We start from the raw sequence: 19,225 nt of genomic DNA on the forward strand, positions 1-19,225 counted from the left end.
CTTACCTGTATCTGTCTCTTCCTCCTTAAAAGCTAGCTCCAAGAAGGTAGAGATGTCCTTTCTTTCCCCCATTATATTCCTAGTATCTAGAGCAATGTTTAACATATTACCAAACACTCTGGAAATAATTGTCAAGTTAATGGATGAATAAGCAACCAACACATCAGGTTGACAAGGGCATCCCGTGCCTCATGGAGCTGGCTGCTCTCTCTGCACCTCAGATCTCTGCAGCTCCAAGGCATGCTGGTTCTCTCCCAGGAGGACTCTGAGACTCGCCTCTCCTGCACTTGCACAAACCATGCTTTGGCCACAGTCAGCCTGGCACAAATCCAGCATGCCTTGTCTCTTAGCTCCAGGATGTCCTCACATTTGAATATACTTCCTCTAGCGCACTCAGCACCATTTTACTCTGCAGCTAATTCTTTCCCAACTCCTGCTCAGTCCCATCAATTCTATTTAGAATTTCCTAAAAGGTGATGGATTGAAAATAATCCTAATATTCCAGAAGCAATACCAACACCATCCACACAGCCAGCATTTTCCTGCCTCCTTCTCTTGCTCAGAGGGTGAGGTCCCTGCATGGAGGAAAATAGGGAGCTCCAATGAATGATGAAAAGTCACACCTGCAACAACAAAGAGACATTTTTTTTTCTTTCTGGTACCCAGGGGTGCTTAACCACTGAGCCATATTTTCAGTACTCTTTAGTGTTTTATTTTGAGACAGTCTCCCTAAGTTGCTTAGGGCATTGCTAAATTGCTGAGGCTGGCTTTGAACCTGGGATCCTCCTGCCTCAGCAGTTGCAGGGATTACAGGCATGCACCACTGCACTCTAAAAGTATTTTTTCTAGCCAAATAAATACAGATAACTGCCTTACAAAAACAAGGGTGTAACAGCACACACACAAAAATAAGATCAACAATATGACAGTTAATTGAGAAATAAATATTTTAAGTTAGAATTTCTTTCTCTCTCTCTCTCTCTCTCTCTCTCTCTCTCTCTCTCTCTTTTTGTACTTGGGTTTGAATCCCTGAGCAACATCCCCCATCCCTTTCTTGGTGGGGAGTATGCACTGGAGGTTGAGACCAGGGACATGTTACCACTGAGCTTCATCCCCATTCCTTTTTATTTTGGGGGACAAGATCTCACTAAGTTGCTGAGGCTGGTCTTGAGATCCTCCTGCCTCAACCTCCAGAATCATTGGGATTCAGACATGTGCCACCATACCTATCTGGGGGAGGTTAAAATTTTTAAGGGATAATGTCAATAACAAATGTATGGAGGAAAAGAAGGCTCAGCCAATTAAATGATACACAAGATTGTATTTACTATTATGAAAAATTAACTTTGGTGTGAAACAACTAGAATGGTTTCATATGGTTCAGATGTTGTGTTTTAATTAAAAATATGTAGAAAGAAAATACAAATTAACATTTATAATTATAGGGTTGATTTTCTCCACTTAAAATGATAATCTTCACAAGCATTATGGGTCTTGGTCATTTTCCTTAACTTCATTGTTTTAAAAATACCTTACTGTTTCAATTTGTATTTCTCTCTCTTAGTGAGACTAAACAGAAAAACAAGTAAAGGAAATGAACAGGGAATTCCCATGAGAAGAAATGCAGATGGCTGGTGAATGTATGAGAAGATGTTCAATCCAATTTTAATAAGGGAACTACAACTCTAAAAACCATGATATACAGTACATCAGTTTCCACCTATAACATAGGCAAGAGTTAACATGATTGACAACACCAAGTTCTGGTGAGGATTCAAGAAAATGAATTTTCTTATACTGTATTGTTAACAATGTAATTTTCCTTCTCAGAGGAAATGTGGTGATACCCTTTACAATTACAAGTGGGCATATTCTTTCATCAAACACTTATCTATCACCCTTTTCCTGATAAACAGTCACTTTGGGGCTACATACATAAAATGGCACCTAGGGAATTATTTACTGCAGCAACATTTAATAATAGAAAAATAGGAAACATTTCAAAGATTCATCAAAATAGAGAAATGGTTAAATAAATTACAACATAATCAAATTATGGAATACTGCTCTATAATTTTAAAAAGAAGTACTGATAAATTCCTTTCACATGAAAATTCAAGATGCAAGAGAATGTAGAGATGGTCCTATGTATGTAAAAATTAAACATGACATTCTTCTTCACAAAAGCCCCAAATCAAATTCTATAGTGTCCATTATGCAAAGGCACATAGAACATCTGAAAATAACCACACCTGAGGAAACAGCATTGACCTCAGAAGAGGAGAAAGATAAGATGAAGCTCTGGGAGTCTGATTTCCCAAAGATTGCACGCCAATGTATATTCTATCCTACATGCTCTCCTTACACATGACAGGATCCCTTGTTCTGAACCTGAGTGGATTTTGTAACTGCTTCATCCAATAGAATCCAGAGGAGTGATGCTTTGTGACTGTTGGTGGAAGCTCATAAAAGATGATATGGCTTCCACTCTCTTTTGGACTCATCCACCATGTTGTGAGGAAGCTCATATTACATGAAGAGGCCACAGGAAGGTGTTCTAAGCAACAGGTTTCAGTTAGCCACCAGATGTATAAGTGAAAGTGACTCCAGATGATTCTGCCTCCAAGCTTTCGCATTTCATCTAGGGCCCTGGACATCACAGGGTAAAGACAAGCCACCACCTCTGTGCCCTGCCTGAATTCTCCCATCCACAGAAACTGAGCATAGTAAAAGGTGTTTTTTAGGCACTAGATTTTGGGATAATTTGCTTTGCAGCCAAAATAATTGAATGGCTGTTGATTGTTACTATAATACTTAAATATGCCCTAGTAGGACAGCTCATTGACTAGTCTCTGTGTTCTGTGTGCCTCCCTTGTCCGGTCAGGGAAACTTAACGGCCAGTGAGCACTGCGGACAACTTGGACGATGGCTCCCATCACCACCTTTCTGTTTAGTCTGGTGTGCATGTCCATCTACTTCAGCAGTACTAAGCCTGACCCTATATGAAACTACTTTACCAAACAGACAACAAGGTTTACAAATGGTTGTCTTTGTCTTTAGCCTTATATTTTCTGGTCTCCGCACCATTTGCCCAAGTCCCTTGATTCAGTGAATTTTCCCCTAGAATCTACATGTGATCTTTCTGATCCTCTCAGTGTCCCCACCAGGTGGGCACTGTTAATCCTCCTTGTAGATAGGGAGTTGGGTGGTCCAGAGGGGTTAGGTGAGGTGCAGGTGTGTGGTTGAGGATGGCGGGGTCGGGGGGGGGGGGTGCGGTCTTCCATCTCAAGCCCTGAAGGCAGGGCTGCTTTGCCAAGCTGCTCTCAAAGCTGCCCCCTACGCTGCTCCCCAGGATACAGCTGAGAGTGAAGCCCCTCTAGTGGCGTGCAGTCATCCTTCACCCTCATGTGGCCTCTGGGCTGCCTCTGCTCATGGAAAAGGCCTCTATCCCAGCCCCTCTGTTTGCTCCATGCTACTCAGCTGAGACCACCCATATAGGGTTCCCGCGCACCCCCACCCCCTACCCCCCATCCCAGCGCCTGCAGTTTTCCAGCTGGTTCTCTGGTCTTGCCAGGAATCTCCTTGCTTCACTGCCGTAGCCAACAGGGGTGGTGTGCAAAACCCCAAAAGGACCAACGCAGCACTTTCTTGGAGCGCTGTCGACTCCAGGCCAACTCCTTGCACACATCGCATGTGAGCCCTAAACTTCATCCAGAAGGCCTGGAATCTTTTCCAGTCTTTTCTTTCAAATCCTGCTCTTCCCAGCCTCTATTTTTCTGAGAGGAAGGCAGCTAACAGGAAACAAACCAGCCACAGCCACTTCAGGAAGCAGAGACGCCGCATCTCACTCGCTTTCCTTTGCTTCTAACATTGGAGATGGGTTTGTGCCATCACCCAGGCTACCGGCAGCATCAGACCATTCATCCCAACACCAGGGAGAGTCCAGAAATAGCCTGTTCTCCTGGCCACGGAGACTGAGATCGCAGGCAGGACGCATGGGTCGGTGCTTGAGGCATTTCTATGGCTGCGCCCTGTGTGACTGTTTCAAGTGGTGGAGGTTCTTCTCTTCACACTAAAAGTAGGACTCCTTGAGTGGGGATGACTACCCTGCTGCCCTCCCCAAAGTACTGCTGGAATCAGACTTAGTACCCAGGGGAGAGAGGGAAGTCGGCAGCTGCCCCAGATGCTGTGGGGCCAGGTGTAGGCAGGAGGAGATGGGGGGAGGGGGGCGTTGGCAGTGGAGGAATTAAGGATGACCTCATCCTTGTGTTCATTCTGCAGAGAAAATGCCAGAAGCCATCAGACAAGTTGAGGATTGAAATGGGGAAGTATTATCTTTTGAGTTCATTTTCTGTTGTTTCTCGTAACTATTTAAAAAGAAGTGAGTCAGTACCCCGTATAAGAAATGTAATGGGAAGAACTCCTTCTCAGGTCCTGCAAGCAAATGGGGAAGGAAGCTCTGCTTTTATTTTCCTTCAAACTTAATAACAGGCTATTCCTTTTGCACGGTCTGTTTGTCACTGTCTTGGGGTTTTGACCTTCATTTCCAGGCACCCACACAAAAAGCCTAGGATTTCTCAGTCATCAGAGATCAGGGAAGAGAAAGTCCCTGGATCTGAGCCCTCAGGAACATCTATGTCCCCACCCTGGGGTCCAGAGACCTCCTCTCTCCTGCTCAGCTCTGGCTCAGTGGGACTGTAATATTTAAGGAGGTTGCTAAAGGCAGAAGAATCTGCGTCTAACACATGCTTTCTTGTAAGGGTGATCCAAGCCAGGACATCCCACTGGACACACACATGACCAGAGCTCCAGCATCCCAGCAGCTAACCACACCCTTCGCATGTTCTTAGAGAGCCACACAGGAAGCTCCAGGGAAAGGGCTGGGCCTTTCCTTTCTCTATGTCCAAAATGATCTGGCCAGGGGCCACCTGGAAACAGCTCTCAGGCTGCAGTTGCTAAGTCTTACTGCATGAGCCTCCCAGCTGCATGGCCCAGGGCTCTGACTTGGGGGATGAGAACCGAGGACCCCAAAGGCCAACAGTGAGTTACCTCAATTTCTAAGTATGCTGTGCATACCCTGGTGCAGACTTCAGCTCACATACAAGGCATATGGGTGTTAGTTGCTAGAAAATAGCATGTGCATTCACAGGTTATCCCTGAGCAGAACTGGAATGATTTATTTTTTATCCTCACTATTAGAATAGTTATTTCAGAAACTGCCTTAAGATTGGCTTCTTCCCACGCCATCCTTCAGAGATGATGCGGTTGCTTAATGGATGGAAGAGTTGTCCCAAGGGAGGGCAGCAACTCTGTTCCTTCCCCAGCACACTACCCAAAACCTTGAGCGGATCCCAGACTCTCTAGTAATTAATAGGGATGGGGTGAGGGACTTCTGGGAAGGGTGGATCAGGCTACATGAAATTCCCACAAGAGAGTTCCCAAGAAAAGAATCTGAGGCCAAAGCATAGGGACCAGAACATGAATCAGTCCATTCAAGCCATACCTGTCAGCTGCCCACTGTGTCCCCTCCAGTGCAGTGAGATTGCATAGACATTGACTGAGACACCAGCTTCTAGCTTCACCACATACATGCCCCAGGCCTGAGCTTTGCCTCTAGTAGGGAGGTCTGGTCCTAATGTCCCTTCATTGCTCCAGTCACTCAGCATATTCACAGGAGGACCTCAAGGGAAAGAGAAATGGTTTCAGTGGGGGCAGAACTGGGCTCTTGAACATTCATAGTGCAACAGGGAGTGAGCAGAAAGGACCAAAGCAGCATGCCTTCCACCTCTTCTACCTATGTCACCTGAAGCAGCCAGCATCACGGGGAGGAGAGAAGAACCCTGACAATGTTGGTGGGAAGGAGAAAGTCAACTTTGATTCACTTTATAAGAAAAAGACAGCTGTATTAGTCTGCTTTTTATTGCTATAGCAAAATACCCAAGGTTAGGTTTTCTATAAAGAAAATAGGTCTATTTGGCTCATGATTCTGGTGACCGGAAAATCCAAACATTATGGTGCTGCCATATGGTGAGGACCTGCTGGCTGTATCACATCATGGTGGAGAAGTGGAAAGGGAAACAGCTCCCTGCAGAAGAGTCCAAGCACAGGGAATGGTGGCCTCACTTTTTTTTTTTTTAGTAGTAGGTGGACTCAATACCCCCATTTTATTTTTATGTGGTGCTGAGGATCGAACCCAGAGTCTCATGCATTCTAGGTGAGCTCCCTACTTCCGAGCCACAACCCCAGCCCGGTGGTCTCACTTTGTAACAATTAGCCCTCTTGAGAGTACAAAACCAGTCCTTTGAGAACTACAGTGATTTCCTAGGGTGATGTTCCCATGACCTGATCACTTTCTACTAGGCGCCACCTTATATAGAGCCACCACCTTTAAACACCGATACTTTGTGGCACCAAACTTCTGGCATGTGGGCCTTTCAGGTCATATACAACCCATAGCAAGAACTCTTCTCAGAAGTCAATCCCAGTTCACCCTGGCTGTCTGAAATTCAACAAAGATGGTAGAGATGGGAGGCCAGCGTATAGGAATCTTCTATTATGTACAAGACAAGACAGTAGGCGTCTGCCTATTACTCAACGTTCAATTTCTAGTTTTAAAATTATTTACAATAAACCTGAAAATAACTCAGCAAATGTATTGTTCCTTTATTAGCTATAACACTTAATTGACTATGTAGCACAATTTCACAGATTATGGGACATTACAGTGAAATATCACTGACCCATCTAGAAGATGATTTTTATACTATCTGCCTGCCTTAGCACAATAGATGTAAATGGCTCGTACTTGAACCACAGTGGAGAAACAAACATCAGTAATCGATAAGGAGCAGTCAATGCAGGCTGCACCACCTAACCCACAACAAAATTAAAGAGATCACAGAAAAGCCAAACTAGAATAATTAAGAGGCAAGAATAACAGCAATTGGAAACTGATCTCTCAAGTCCTCAGGATGAGAGTCCAGAAACAAAGCTGCTCTCTCCACATCGCCCTCTGTCCAGACTGAAATGTGTGCAGGAAGCTCTGTGGCCTGAGCATCAGAGGGCGTAGCAGGACCCCCAGGCTCAGTCCTTGAAAGTCTAATATGGACTACTTTAAAATACAACTGCCAAAATAACTCAGATGGCTAAGGTATAGCCCTTGGTCAAATATTAAAAATGAAAGTTAGTGTCCCAGCTCAAACCATTCCTCCATAAGAAGGGAAAAAGTACTTGGCATTTGTAAGGTGTTCACAGCCAAAAAGGACATCTAGTGGTGTGCAGGGACCAGCTAGTGCTCGTAAGCTAGTGAGAACCAGTGGTTAAATCTCTCAAGAACTTTGCAAGCTAGTTGTTAAACATAGCCATTATCAAAATCAAAGTCATATAAACTATAAAATCATATAAGTCACATAAAATAAATGTTATTAAAGACAAAATTAATAAAATACTAAAAAAAAAATCCACTTCTGCCACATGCAGTGGTATATGCCTATTATCCGAGCAACTCAGGAGATGGGAGCAGGAAGATCACAAGTTCAAGGCCAGTTTCACCAATTTAACAAAACCTTTAGCAGCTTAGCAATAACCCGCCTCAAAATAAAAAAAAAAAAAAAAGAAGAAGAAGGGCTGAAGACGTAGCTCAGTGGTGAAGCACTCCTGGGTTCAACTTCCAGTTAAGGAAAAAAAAAAAGTTGCTCCGGGTGAGTGGTTCTGGGGCTTGTGTGTCTGCTAGGGTTGGTAGGGTTGAAGAATTCCTGGGTTTAATAGGTGAAAGAAAAATGGAAACAATGGAATTCCACATAGTTAATAAAGAAATGGAAAATATGTTCACAACGTCATGAGTGAAAAATATACTATATAATCCCAGTTATGTGAAACCTAGTGCATGTGCACATATGTATACATCCACACACATGTTCAGTCTGGGATTAGGCATACCTGAACCTTAATGGTGTGTATTTCTGTATGGAAAGGGGATTCCTCATTCTTTAGTTTATTTTCTAATTTTTCTATAATAATCATGTGTCAAGGGACAAAATTACAATAGTTTAGTTTAATTTTTTTTAATTTTTTTTTAGGTGGACACAATGTCTTTATTTTATTTTTAGTGGTGCTGAGAATCGAACCCAGTGCCTCACGCATGCTAGGTGAGCGCTCTACCACTTGAGCCACATCCCCAGCTTCAGTTTAGTTTAAATTTTTAATTGGCTTTATTTTTTATTCTACAATCAAGCAACAATTCATTCTATAAAATAGAATAAGTATTTAAATGGGCTGAGAAGAAGAGTTTGGTTTTAGGGACAGAAAAGGGCTGAAAAAAGCAGAAAAAAAAGTAAAATGTATGTCATTAACATATATTTTCAAAATTAAATAACATTTTCAAGGTATTTTCCCAGTAAAACAGGGTCAGGCAGACAGAACAAGAGAGAAATAACCAATTGGTTAACATCAGCTTACATTTTTGTTTAAGGATTAAGGCAGAAAAAAAAACCCAAAAACTTCATTATCGTGCCAATTGAAATCACCCTGTTTGGGAACTTTAATTATTACCTCTGCTTCTAATTTCCTAGACATGGAACTTTAACATCAATGATTCCATTTTGATTTTCAGTCTTTTTCTGTTGGGGCCCAGGGCAGGAGCCCAGTCTCAAACAATGATTCCTGTAACTTTTATTTAATACATGTAAGAAAATAAGCAACGAATTGTTTCTAATTGTATTTGAATGCTAATGGAACTGAGGTGGGGGGCATATAGTCCCACAAGCAAGATACTGCAAACCTACATGCTTCGTGGCCACTTCATCCCCAGGAAAATACACCAGCCCTCAGGCAGGTCCTTTACCCCAAAGACCCTGAATGGGCACCAGTCTCTGGGGTTGAGAGCAGCATGTGGCTCTCTGAGTAGAGGAAACTGGGTTAAAACCAAACAGGCCAGAAGGAGGCTCGTGGGAAAGACATGACATTTGTTTGCAAGGAAGCATAAACAAGGACAAATGAAGACAGGGAAATGTGGCTCAGGGAGGGCCTGATCAAAGCCAGCTGGGCTGCAGGGAGAGATGCCCAGGGGCGACTTGGCAGCACGGGCCTGCGCCTGAGGCCAGAGCAGCTTCTCTAGCCCTGGGGACTGCCAGGGAGTGTGACCTAGACCATGAACATCATATCTGGAGATTGAGCACAATGGGCTGCAGACACAGAAGACTTGAGTAAGTTGTTCCCACTGCTGGGAAGAAGACCCACCCGGATCTATCTTCTTGGCCCCAAGGAAATGGAACAGAAGAGCACTGATATGTACCACCAACCACATGCCAAACAGAGCTGGGAATTTCCTTACATCATTGAGTCCTTGTGGTATTCCTGGAGGACATGAATATGACCCCCTACACCCCACCAGTTTTCCAAGGTCAAATAGCTGCTGAGTTGTGAAGCAGGCGTCAAGCTCAGGGCCCATGTCCATCTACACAGCACAAGTTTTCCCCATCCAAGCAAGCCAGATTGTCACCAGGGTCCCACCAGAGCCTTCTCAGTGCCTTCCAGTGCCCTTTTCTCCTTTGAACATGGGCCCCAATCCACAGATCTCCACTGGCCTCCATTCATCACTCTTTCTAAGCATGGGAGCTCCTGAAAGAGCTAGTGTGAGGTCCAGGCTTGGGCCTTACAAACACCTCAACTTAAGATGGTTTGACTCACAATATTTTGACTTTATGCTGGTACAAAAGCAAGAGTCATTCAGTAGAAACCATTGAAAGTTGATTTTTTTTTTTTAATTTCTTATAGTGCTGGGTATCCAGCTCAGGGCCTCAAGCATCCTAGGCAAGCTACATCCCCAACCCTGGAATGTTTACCTTTTCCTGGGCTCGTGATATACATTATGGTCCTCTTGCAATGCTGAGCAATGGAAGCAAGCCACAGCTCCCAGTCAGCCACACAATGACAAGGTGAGACACTCTCCCACAGTGTTGCTGACCTGTGACATTCAGTATGTCAGGTGTAGTAAATGCAATTTTGACTTGCCGATATTTTTAATTTACAATGGGATTATTGAGATGTAACCCTGTGCAAGTCAAGAATCTGTTTTCTATCCCGGAAAAACTAGAGCAGCTTTACAATGCTTATTTAAAATCATGCCAGGCAAAAGCAAAGCACAAATTGCAAATTATCATGTGATAGTTCACTGATTCAATGGACAATAGCTGATGCTTAAAAGTCACAAAACATTTAAGATTTTCTCAATTGGTTGGACCCAAGTAGGATTTTTTGCTGTTTTTCCTCATTGCTTTTAGAGAACAGACACGGGCTCCCTGCTCAGAATGGGGAGGTGATGGAGGTGTTCCCTTCAGTCCCAGGTACTGTATAAGGATGTGATCAGCCTGTAGTTGCCAAGCATCTGAGTCAACTCCTGTCACTGTCCTCTGAGCAGGTCCCCTGGATCCTTCCCCTTTGATTGTCTCTTATCTTGGGTGAGTTATCGCCACCCCCATTTTTTAAATAATTATTTAGTTGTAGTTGGACACAATACCTTTATTTCACTTACTTATTTTTATGTGGTGCTGAGAATCGAACCCAAGGTCTCACACGTGCGAGGCGAGCCCACCACCCCCATTTTTAAAGTCCTTGAAAAATCGTAGAAGTTATGGAATGATTTTCACCTGCCTGAGCTCACATCATGGATATCTTTTTTTTCCTTAATTTTTTTTTTAAATTGTGGATGGACACAATACCTTTATTTTGTTTATTTATTTATTTTTATGTGCTGAGGATAGAACCTAGTGCCTTACAGGTGCAAGGCAAGCACTCTACCGCTGAGCCACAACCCCAGCCCCACATCCTGGATATCTTGACTGGCATCCATCTTTCCTGGAAGTGATCTCAAAGAATTTACATGGTGAAACTTTCCAAAAGTCCTCCATAGGCATTATTTCCTCTCTACAAAGTGTTCCTCCTGTGGAACTTGTAAAAGACTCTTTCTGTGAAGGCAGGTTCCCTTCCTGTCGTCTGGCTCTTCTACCTACCCTCTTCTCTGGGGACAGAGCCTGCCCTGTGAGCCTGGGCTGTGTGGTCAGGGGAGGAGCCGCTGCAATTCACAGGCATAAAAGTCTCCGTGTGGTTCTCTACGACTTTGATCATTCTGGAAGGTCGAGCTGTTATAGATCCACAGCCACCAGGAAGAGCAGAGACTTTCTAGACCCAGAGCTTCCATTGTGCCTAGAAGTTCCCATTCTGATTGGAGGCCATTTCCTTATCTGTTCACCTAACTAGTGGGAATAAAAGACATCTGCTCCCCAGAAAGAGAAGACAAATGAATGTACTCTTGTCATCATGTGGAGCCGAACCTGGGCTGCAAACTCGAAGAGGCCAGAGAGGAACACACGTTCTGTCCCAATGTCAGGGTTACAGAAACTTTGGAGACCAGACTCCCCATGAATGCTGTTACCCAGGTCCTTCCTCACTGGCCATGCCCCATGCAAACTGTGGTTTTAGGGGAAAAAAAAAAATCTACCTGTCCCCAGAGAAATTTTCACATCTGCACCAAAAGAATATATGCAAGATTTTTCATTGCATGTGGTTTATATTAACAAAAAATTAGAAACGGTACATATTTAAAAAAACAAGTGAAACATGAGGAATTATTTCAATCAGTGAAAAAAGTAGCAAAATGTTTAAAAAGCAAAAAGCATTTGTGAGTATGTGTGAAAGAGTACTGGTTGTATATTGGTAGAAACACAGTGATGACGATTTAAGCAGTAACTACTAGAGCTTTTATTTTTAATTTTCTCCCATGGTAATTATTTTGTTTAGTTCCCTATTTCTTTTTGAGATAAGTGTAGTCATTTAAATTTTCTGAGAAAATCATTTATTTTATCTAGATTTTCAAATTGGTTTCTCTAAAAGTATTCCTTATGCTCACTGGTACTATGTCTGGAAGAGATATCTTGTCCCTGACCCCTTACTCACATTATCTCTGTGCTTCCCAGCTTTTCTTCACCCCACCTTTCTGCCATGATGCAGTACTTCTCCACAGGTCTGGAAACAATGGTACCAGCTGACCACGCACCAAAATCTCTGAACCCAGAAGCCAAAATAAATCTTCCTCCCTCTAAGTTGATTTTCTCGGGTATTGTGTCACAGTAACTGAGAGTTGACTAACACACCTACCAAGTGTTCCTCTCTGTTCACCTTTCTGTTCCAATAATAATTAGAACAGAATTATTCTAATATTGTTCTGATAATAATTTCTGTTATAGTAATTATTTCAAAGTCCTTGATTGCTAATTTCAATATATGGATTATCGTAAGTCCATTCTAGCATCCATTAGGTCTCATTATGTGTCACAATTTCCTGTTTATTTGAGTGTCTTTTATTGTTCTATTTAATACAGAACATTGTGGATAGTACATTATAGAAACTCTGGACTCAGTTATCTTCCTTCAAAGAATGTTGATTTTTAGTTTTGTGTTTTCATAAATTCAGAATTTGTCCATTTTGCATCCAGTAGTTACAGGGCCAAACTAATAGCTAGAGTTGTTTATATCTCCCTGTCAATCAGCTGTCATAGGTGCCAGGAAAATCATATCACAAGCCTTCTAAGCAATCCCAAGTCCATGCCCCAAGCACCTCCTTTTATCTGACTTACACACCAAGTCAATGTTATTCTGATGAGCAAGTTCTAAAACAGCCCTGCCCTTCACGGAAGACACATTCCTTCTGCCTCTTGACTAAACACGGTACTTCCACCCTGTGGCCTGGGTAACATGATGTGTCCCTTTCTTTTGGGAAATGAAAGTAATAATTTCTCTATGTTGTCACTCATACATCTTTATAAATTAAGACCTGGGCACGAATCTTTAGTCTGGCAAGTTAAATTATTGTCAATTACTTGGATTCCATAGAATCCTGGTTTTAGACTGTGTTGGTCTATATAAGTTTTATCTCTAGTCCTAGGGCATAACCCCTAGTCTTAGTTCCAATACAAGTACACTTATGCTTGCCAAGAGTGTTTGTGTTCTTTAAAATAACAGAACAAACAGGACTTATTTATATAAAAAGATTTATTTTAAGGAATCAGCTTACACAATTACAGAGGCTTGAAGTACTAACTCTGCATGGTGGGTGGCAGGCTAAAGATCCAGAAAGAGTTCATATTGCAGTTCAGGTCTGAAGGTCATCTACTGCATAATTTCTTCTTCATCAGGGGAGATCAGTCTTGTTCTATCTGGATCTTCAACTGATTAGACCAAGCCCAGTGACATTATGGAGGGCAATGTGCTTTACTTTCAAAGTCCACTAATTTAAATAAAAATCTCATCCACAAACACTCTCATGGAAACATCCAAAATAATGCACACCAGGCACTGTGGCACAGCCATATTGACATAAAATTAATAAAATTAACTGGCATTCCAAATCCCTAATTTGGTAGAATTGGAACTCCAAGCTGTCTCTCAATTTCAGGACAATTGCTGGATTCACTGCTCAACATTTTTTTTAGCCTTCCAGCTATTTCTTCTCAATGAGTCTCTGGGAGACTTGCCCAGATTAGAGAATCAGTCAAGGATTGAAGGGCGAGTTTAAAGCAGATTTTGGTTTTGTTTCTAAAGATGCTTCCTTTTTTGAGATAGTTCCCCTAAATTGTTAGAATTTTATTATATTTATTAAACTGTGATTGCTTCAAACCCCAATGTGTGTCTTCCCAGCCCAGTAAGATTGTCATTTGCTGTTTAAACTCTCTCCCCCAGTGTAAACTGGCATTTGCCCTCAGGAACAAAGCTGGGTCAGTATGGAACTCACCACTTCTCCTCTTTCAATGACCAATTTCCTTCTAGCTTCTGCCAGTTTTTCGTGACTCTTTAGTGACTCTAAACAGTTGTATTGAGCTTACCGTTGTTATTGGTAGAAAGGTTAGAATTAGAACACTACTCTGTCATTACTCTAGAATTTAGAATTTCACAAACTATTTTTAAAAATATTTTAGGTTTCCAAACAAAGAATGCCTTTGTATTAGCAATTTTTGGGGGGAGGGGGATTTGAACTCAGCCACAACCCCAGCCCTATTTTGTATTTTATTTAGAGACAGGGTCTCACAAAATTGCAACAGCCTTGCTGTTGCTGAGGCTGGCTTTAAACTGGTAATCCTCCTGTCTCAGCCTCCCAAACTGCTGGGATTACAGGCATGCACACTGAGACCAGCTGTATTAGCAATTTATTAAATGTGTGTGTGTGTGCTGCTGGGGATTGAACTGGGTCTTGTGGGTCCACCAATGCTCTACCAATGAGTTACATTTTAAATTTTTAAAAAATGTTTTATTTCATTGTGGTCAGCCAATGTAGAGTACATAATTTCAATTCTTTGCCATTCATTGAGATTATTTTTTTTTTGTTTCTTTTTGGCCTACTTAAAGGAAATTCCACACCCAGTATGTTGATACTTTGAGAGAAATGGTTTCAAACCTCTGACAATTTCTCCCCATGTGAATGTCACATTTCATTCTATTTCTGAGCTATGCTCTTAGGTACAGAGAGCTTCATGTGCTTCTATTATGTTGGTGGGTAATCAGTGTCAAATATCTTCCTCTGAACCTTGCCAAGCTTTTCACTTGAATTCAGTTTTTCTGATATTACAACTTCTACATTTGTTTTATTTTTCTGTAAGCATTAGCATATGTTTTTTTCAATATTTATTTTTAGTTGGACCAATATCTTTATTTTATTTATTTATTTTTATGTGGTGTTGAGGATCAAACTCAGGGCCTCACACGTGCTAGGCGAGCGCTCTACCACTGAGCCACAATCCCAGCCCAAGCATAAGTTTTTATTTATTATTTTTAGATATATATGACAGTAGAGTATATTTTGACATATTATGTATACATGAAGTATAACTTATTATAATGAGGTTCCCGTTCCTGTGGTTGTACATGATATGAAGTTTTATTGGTACATATTCATATATGTACATGGGAAAGTTCTGTCAGATTTTAAATTTTTAATCTATTTTCAATCACACTGCAATTTTTATTTTAGTTGTGTCCTTTATAAACAGCATCTGATTGAATTTTTAAATCAAAATAAATGGTTTTTTAAAAGGTAAATTTCATTTATTTAATCAATTCACATTTAATGTTCTGTATTAACACTTGTTTTTGCTACCCAGATTTGCTATTTATTTATGATGTTCTCTTATTTGTTCCTCCTCTTCTTCCCTCTCTTCCTACTCCTTCTTCATTTCCTCCTCCTTCCCCTTCTTTGGACTACAATTATTTAAAAGTTTTTCATGCTATTTTAAAAAAATTCTGAGTCCTCTCATGAGTTTGCACTAAGCAAATTAAATACTAAATTTTTCTATCAAGATGTAGAATTAATCATACCTCCACATTTTGTCACAAAAAGGTCTGCATGAGGTCCCCAACAGAATGCTTTCATTTCTCCTCCTTTTCTTCCATACAACTGCCCATGTTGAGATCAGGTGGGATTTTAATGTATGATATTAGTGTCACTTCTTTAAAAATCAATCATCACTTTCTGAAATATAAATTTTTCATACCTTTATTTTGTTTATTTTAGTTTTATGTGGTTCTCGGGATCCAACCCAGGGCCTCATACAGGCTAGGCAAGCGCTCTTCCACTGAGCTACAATCCCAGCCCCATGAAATATAAATTTTATGTGCATCCTTGTTTACTGCCAATTCCTTGATCCTAAATTTAGAGGATCCTTATTTCTCTAAATTCATTTTTCATTTTCTGAAGTTCATCTGTTAATCTCTCTGTCAGAATGGATTATCGGGACATTATTTGCTTATCATAAGGATTTTAGTGTTTGTTTTCTTTTTGTTTTCTCATTTTCTGCCTTCTAATCTGAGTGGTAGTTTGGGTATGGGATATTGTGGAATGGAATCATTGCCCTAGAAAGTTTTGAAAACGTTGCTCTTTTATCATCTTTTATTCAGTTCTGCCAACAAGAAATCTAATTTCAGTAACAGTCTCATATTTTTCCAGGTAATTTTATGTTCTTTGCTCTTGGTTCTCTCAAATTTTGCTTGGATTTTTCTGGATGTAGTTAGCTTTGCCTTTATCTCACTAGATCCTTCCTTTTCTGCTGAGGTTTATTGTCTCTCTATATATACATGCTTTTGTTTTGTTTTGTTCTATCTGCTCTCTTCGTCTAGAACATTTATTAAATGAATGTTAGAACTTCTGGATCTTTCCTCTGCATCTCAGAACTTCCATTTCATATAGTCACTTACTGTCTTTCTGCAGTGACTTTGCGAAAGATAAAACCAATTTCACAAAACACAAATGGCCAAATGGCCCAACACACAGGACCTTGTCTGACCCTAGTCTTCCTGACCCTCCTTCCATGCAGCCTTACTGGGCACAGTGATTCCTTGACCTTCCTGAGTTTTGCTGTGCTCTCTTATGTTTCTGGATACTGGCACACCAGATATCAGAATGCTCTGCCCCTCCTCCCTGCCTGGCAAAGTCCTTAAAACCAGACTGAGGTCACTCTGCTGGTGGTCAAGATTTTCTTTTCCCCCCCCCCCCATGCTGCAAAAGCACCCTGTTCACATCTCAAAAACAATGCTTGCTCACCTGCTTGCCTGAGATTTCCTCTGATCAAGGCCACGTCTCTGTCTTCTGTGTTTATTTTTACCAGTGTCTCGTACTATATATCACAATAAGGAACATTTATATAGAGTACTTACAAGTTTGAACACTCTTCAAACTCATAATTTCTTGGAAGATCCTAGCAACCCTTGTGGTCATCAACCTCATCTTACAGATTAAGAAATGGAAGATAAAGTTGAGTCACTGTGGAGGGTAACACACAGATAGTAAGAGGTAGAACAGGAAGAATTAGACTTCAGCCAGCGAGGTTAGAGTTCAGATCCTTATCATGCCCAATGAACAGGTCCCTTCTTGAAGGAGCACTTTGGTAGCCATGGAAGTCTGGTATTGTGAGTGAAACTACAGTTGTCTCCATGTGTCTACAGGGAGCTGTTCTAGGACCCCCTATAGTTACCCAAATCAGAATATGCTTATTATGGTTTAGATATGTGGTGTCCCCCAAGCTCATGTATGAGACAATGCAAGAACCTTCAGAGGTGAAATGATCAGATTATGAGAGTTGTGACCTAATCAGTAGATGAATCCATCTAAGTGGATTAACTGGGTGGTAAGCCAGAAGGGGTGGCTAGAGGAGATAGATCACTGGTGATGTGCCTTTGGGATATATATTTTGTCCCTGGTGAGCAGAGCTCTCTTCTTCCTGATGTCCTGTCCTGAGCTGCTTTTCTCTGTCATGATGGTCTGCCTTGCCTCGGGCCCAGAACTATGGAGTCAGCCATCTATGGACTGAGACCCCTGAAACCAAGAACCAAAATAAACTTTTCTTCCTCTAAGTCATTCATGTCAGGTCATAATGATGAAAAAGATGACTAAAACAATGCTCAAATCCATACAAAGGACATGATGTTTGCCTATAAACCATACTCATCCTCTCATACACTTTAAATCACCTCTAGATTATTTACAATACCAAATGTAATGTGAAGGCTATGTAAATAGTTGCTATGCTGGATTGTTTAGGGAACATATCTATTTAACACAGATGCAATTTTTTTCTGAATATTTTGGAACTATGATTGGTTGAATCATGGATGCACAAGTAGGGATGACCAATTGTACATTTAAAAAGTCTAGGCTTAGAGGAGTAGATGTATTTTAATTAAATGAAATATCCGAAGAACACAATAAAGGTAGCAGGTACCTGCCACCACCCTCTAACTGAGAAAGCTTCCTCCTTTTCTGTTGTGTATTATTTTCCTTCTGAAACCAGTTGTTTCCTTATGGCTATATTTCTGTCACTATAACAAATACCTGAGATAAAGCAACTTATGAAAAGAAAGGAATATTTTAGCTCATAACTAAAGATGAAAGGTATAGTTTTTGATCAATTGGCTTGGTTGTTTGGGGCCTATGGTGGTACATCACAGCAAGAGCATATGGTAAAGCAAGATTATTTTCCTCATGACTGAGATGAAGGGAAAAAAAAGACGAAGAGAAGGGGTTCCCCATATCCTCTTCAGGGGATGCCTCTAATGACCAGAAGACTCTACCTTATAATGTTTTCCATCACCTCCCAAAAGCACCAACCTGGGGACCAAGCGTTCAACACATGGAAATTTGGGGTCCATCTGGACCCACACCAGAGCGCCATCAGTCCCACTTACACCCAGACTGGATGAACTCAGGTCATGGTGTGATGGGGAGGCAGGAGCCATCAACAGGACCTGGCTTCAGAAGGCTGGTGAAGGCAGGAAGTTCATCTTCTGCAAAGGCAGTGGTGGAGCCCCTGGAATGGCATGAGCAAGAGTCATGGAGTCTCCTCTTGGAGTGAGCCACTAGAGACAGGAGCAGAACCTTGCAGCTGCTGCTGCTGTAGACACCATCAGAACAGATTTGGGGTGATTCTTGGACATGGTCAGCAATTGTGTCATCTTCTGATTTAAACTCAGGGGAGGAAATAAAAAGCAGAACCACATGGTAAAGGATTCCCAAGGGGTATTTTTTTGCTGAGAAAAATAATGGGCAACTCTGATTCCTTTCCCAGGTGAACCAACCACACCACCAAGACTTCCCCGACTGTCCACAGAATGGAAAAAAAAAAGTGGCTTAGCATCTCATCTGGCTGAGGGAGGACAGCAATGTCAAATCTACCCTAGTGCTCCCTTGGTCCCTTCTGCTACCTAAAGCACACAGTGGCTGTATGATGCTAAGCAGAGCAGCCCCTCCCTCATTAGAAAGACTTGTTTTACTTTATTTTATGTATTTGTTAGTTTTGATGCTGGGGATTGAAACCAGGACTTCATGCTTTCTAAGTCCATACTTTAGAACTGAGCTACACCCTCAGTCCAATTTTGCTTTATTTAAACAATAAAAGTTTTCCTTTTTACTTAACCTACCCAGCTCAAATGTAAGTGGGATTTGTCAGCTATCTGGTTAATTTTGTTTGTATGAGTAATAATAAAATTAGTGAAAAATTGGTTTTTGTACAGTTCCAATCAATTTTCCATGCAACTTAGCTTTAAAGAAATTTATCTTCATGAGAAATATGTCGGCCAAATCCCAGTTGAGGGACAGTATACAAAATGTCTGATCAGTGCTCCTTGAAACTATCAAGGTCATCAAAAACAAGGAAAGTCTGTGAAACCACCACAATCAAAAGAGCCA

The 19,225-nt window shown here is 41.4% G+C and overlaps 1 protein-coding gene across 4 annotated transcripts in view; it reads right to left on the bottom strand.

Moving 5' to 3' along the window:
• The window catches only part of Fam170b (family with sequence similarity 170 member B), a 35,367-nt gene that overhangs the window by 12,296 nt on the left and 3,846 nt on the right, over nucleotides 1-19,225 (bottom strand). For 2 of the 4 annotated variants that reach the window (XM_058580003.1, XM_058580004.1), the window contains exon 2: nucleotides 6-18,347. The exons of the other annotated variants lie outside the window; for them this stretch is intronic. In XM_058580003.1, the coding sequence (XP_058435986.1) occupies nucleotides 6-105 (100 nt within the window). In that variant the 5' untranslated portion in view covers nucleotides 106-18,347. The remainder of the gene's footprint in view (nucleotides 1-5; nucleotides 18,348-19,225) is intronic. 4 annotated transcript variants of the gene reach the window in all.

Source organism: Marmota monax, unplaced genomic scaffold (genome assembly GCF_021218885.2).
Source record: "Marmota monax isolate L192 unplaced genomic scaffold, Marmota_monax_Labrador192_F-V1.1 WCK01_AAM20220418_F8-fsc00207, whole genome shotgun sequence".
In the NCBI taxonomy this organism is placed as follows: Eukaryota; Metazoa; Chordata; class Mammalia; order Rodentia; family Sciuridae; genus Marmota; species Marmota monax.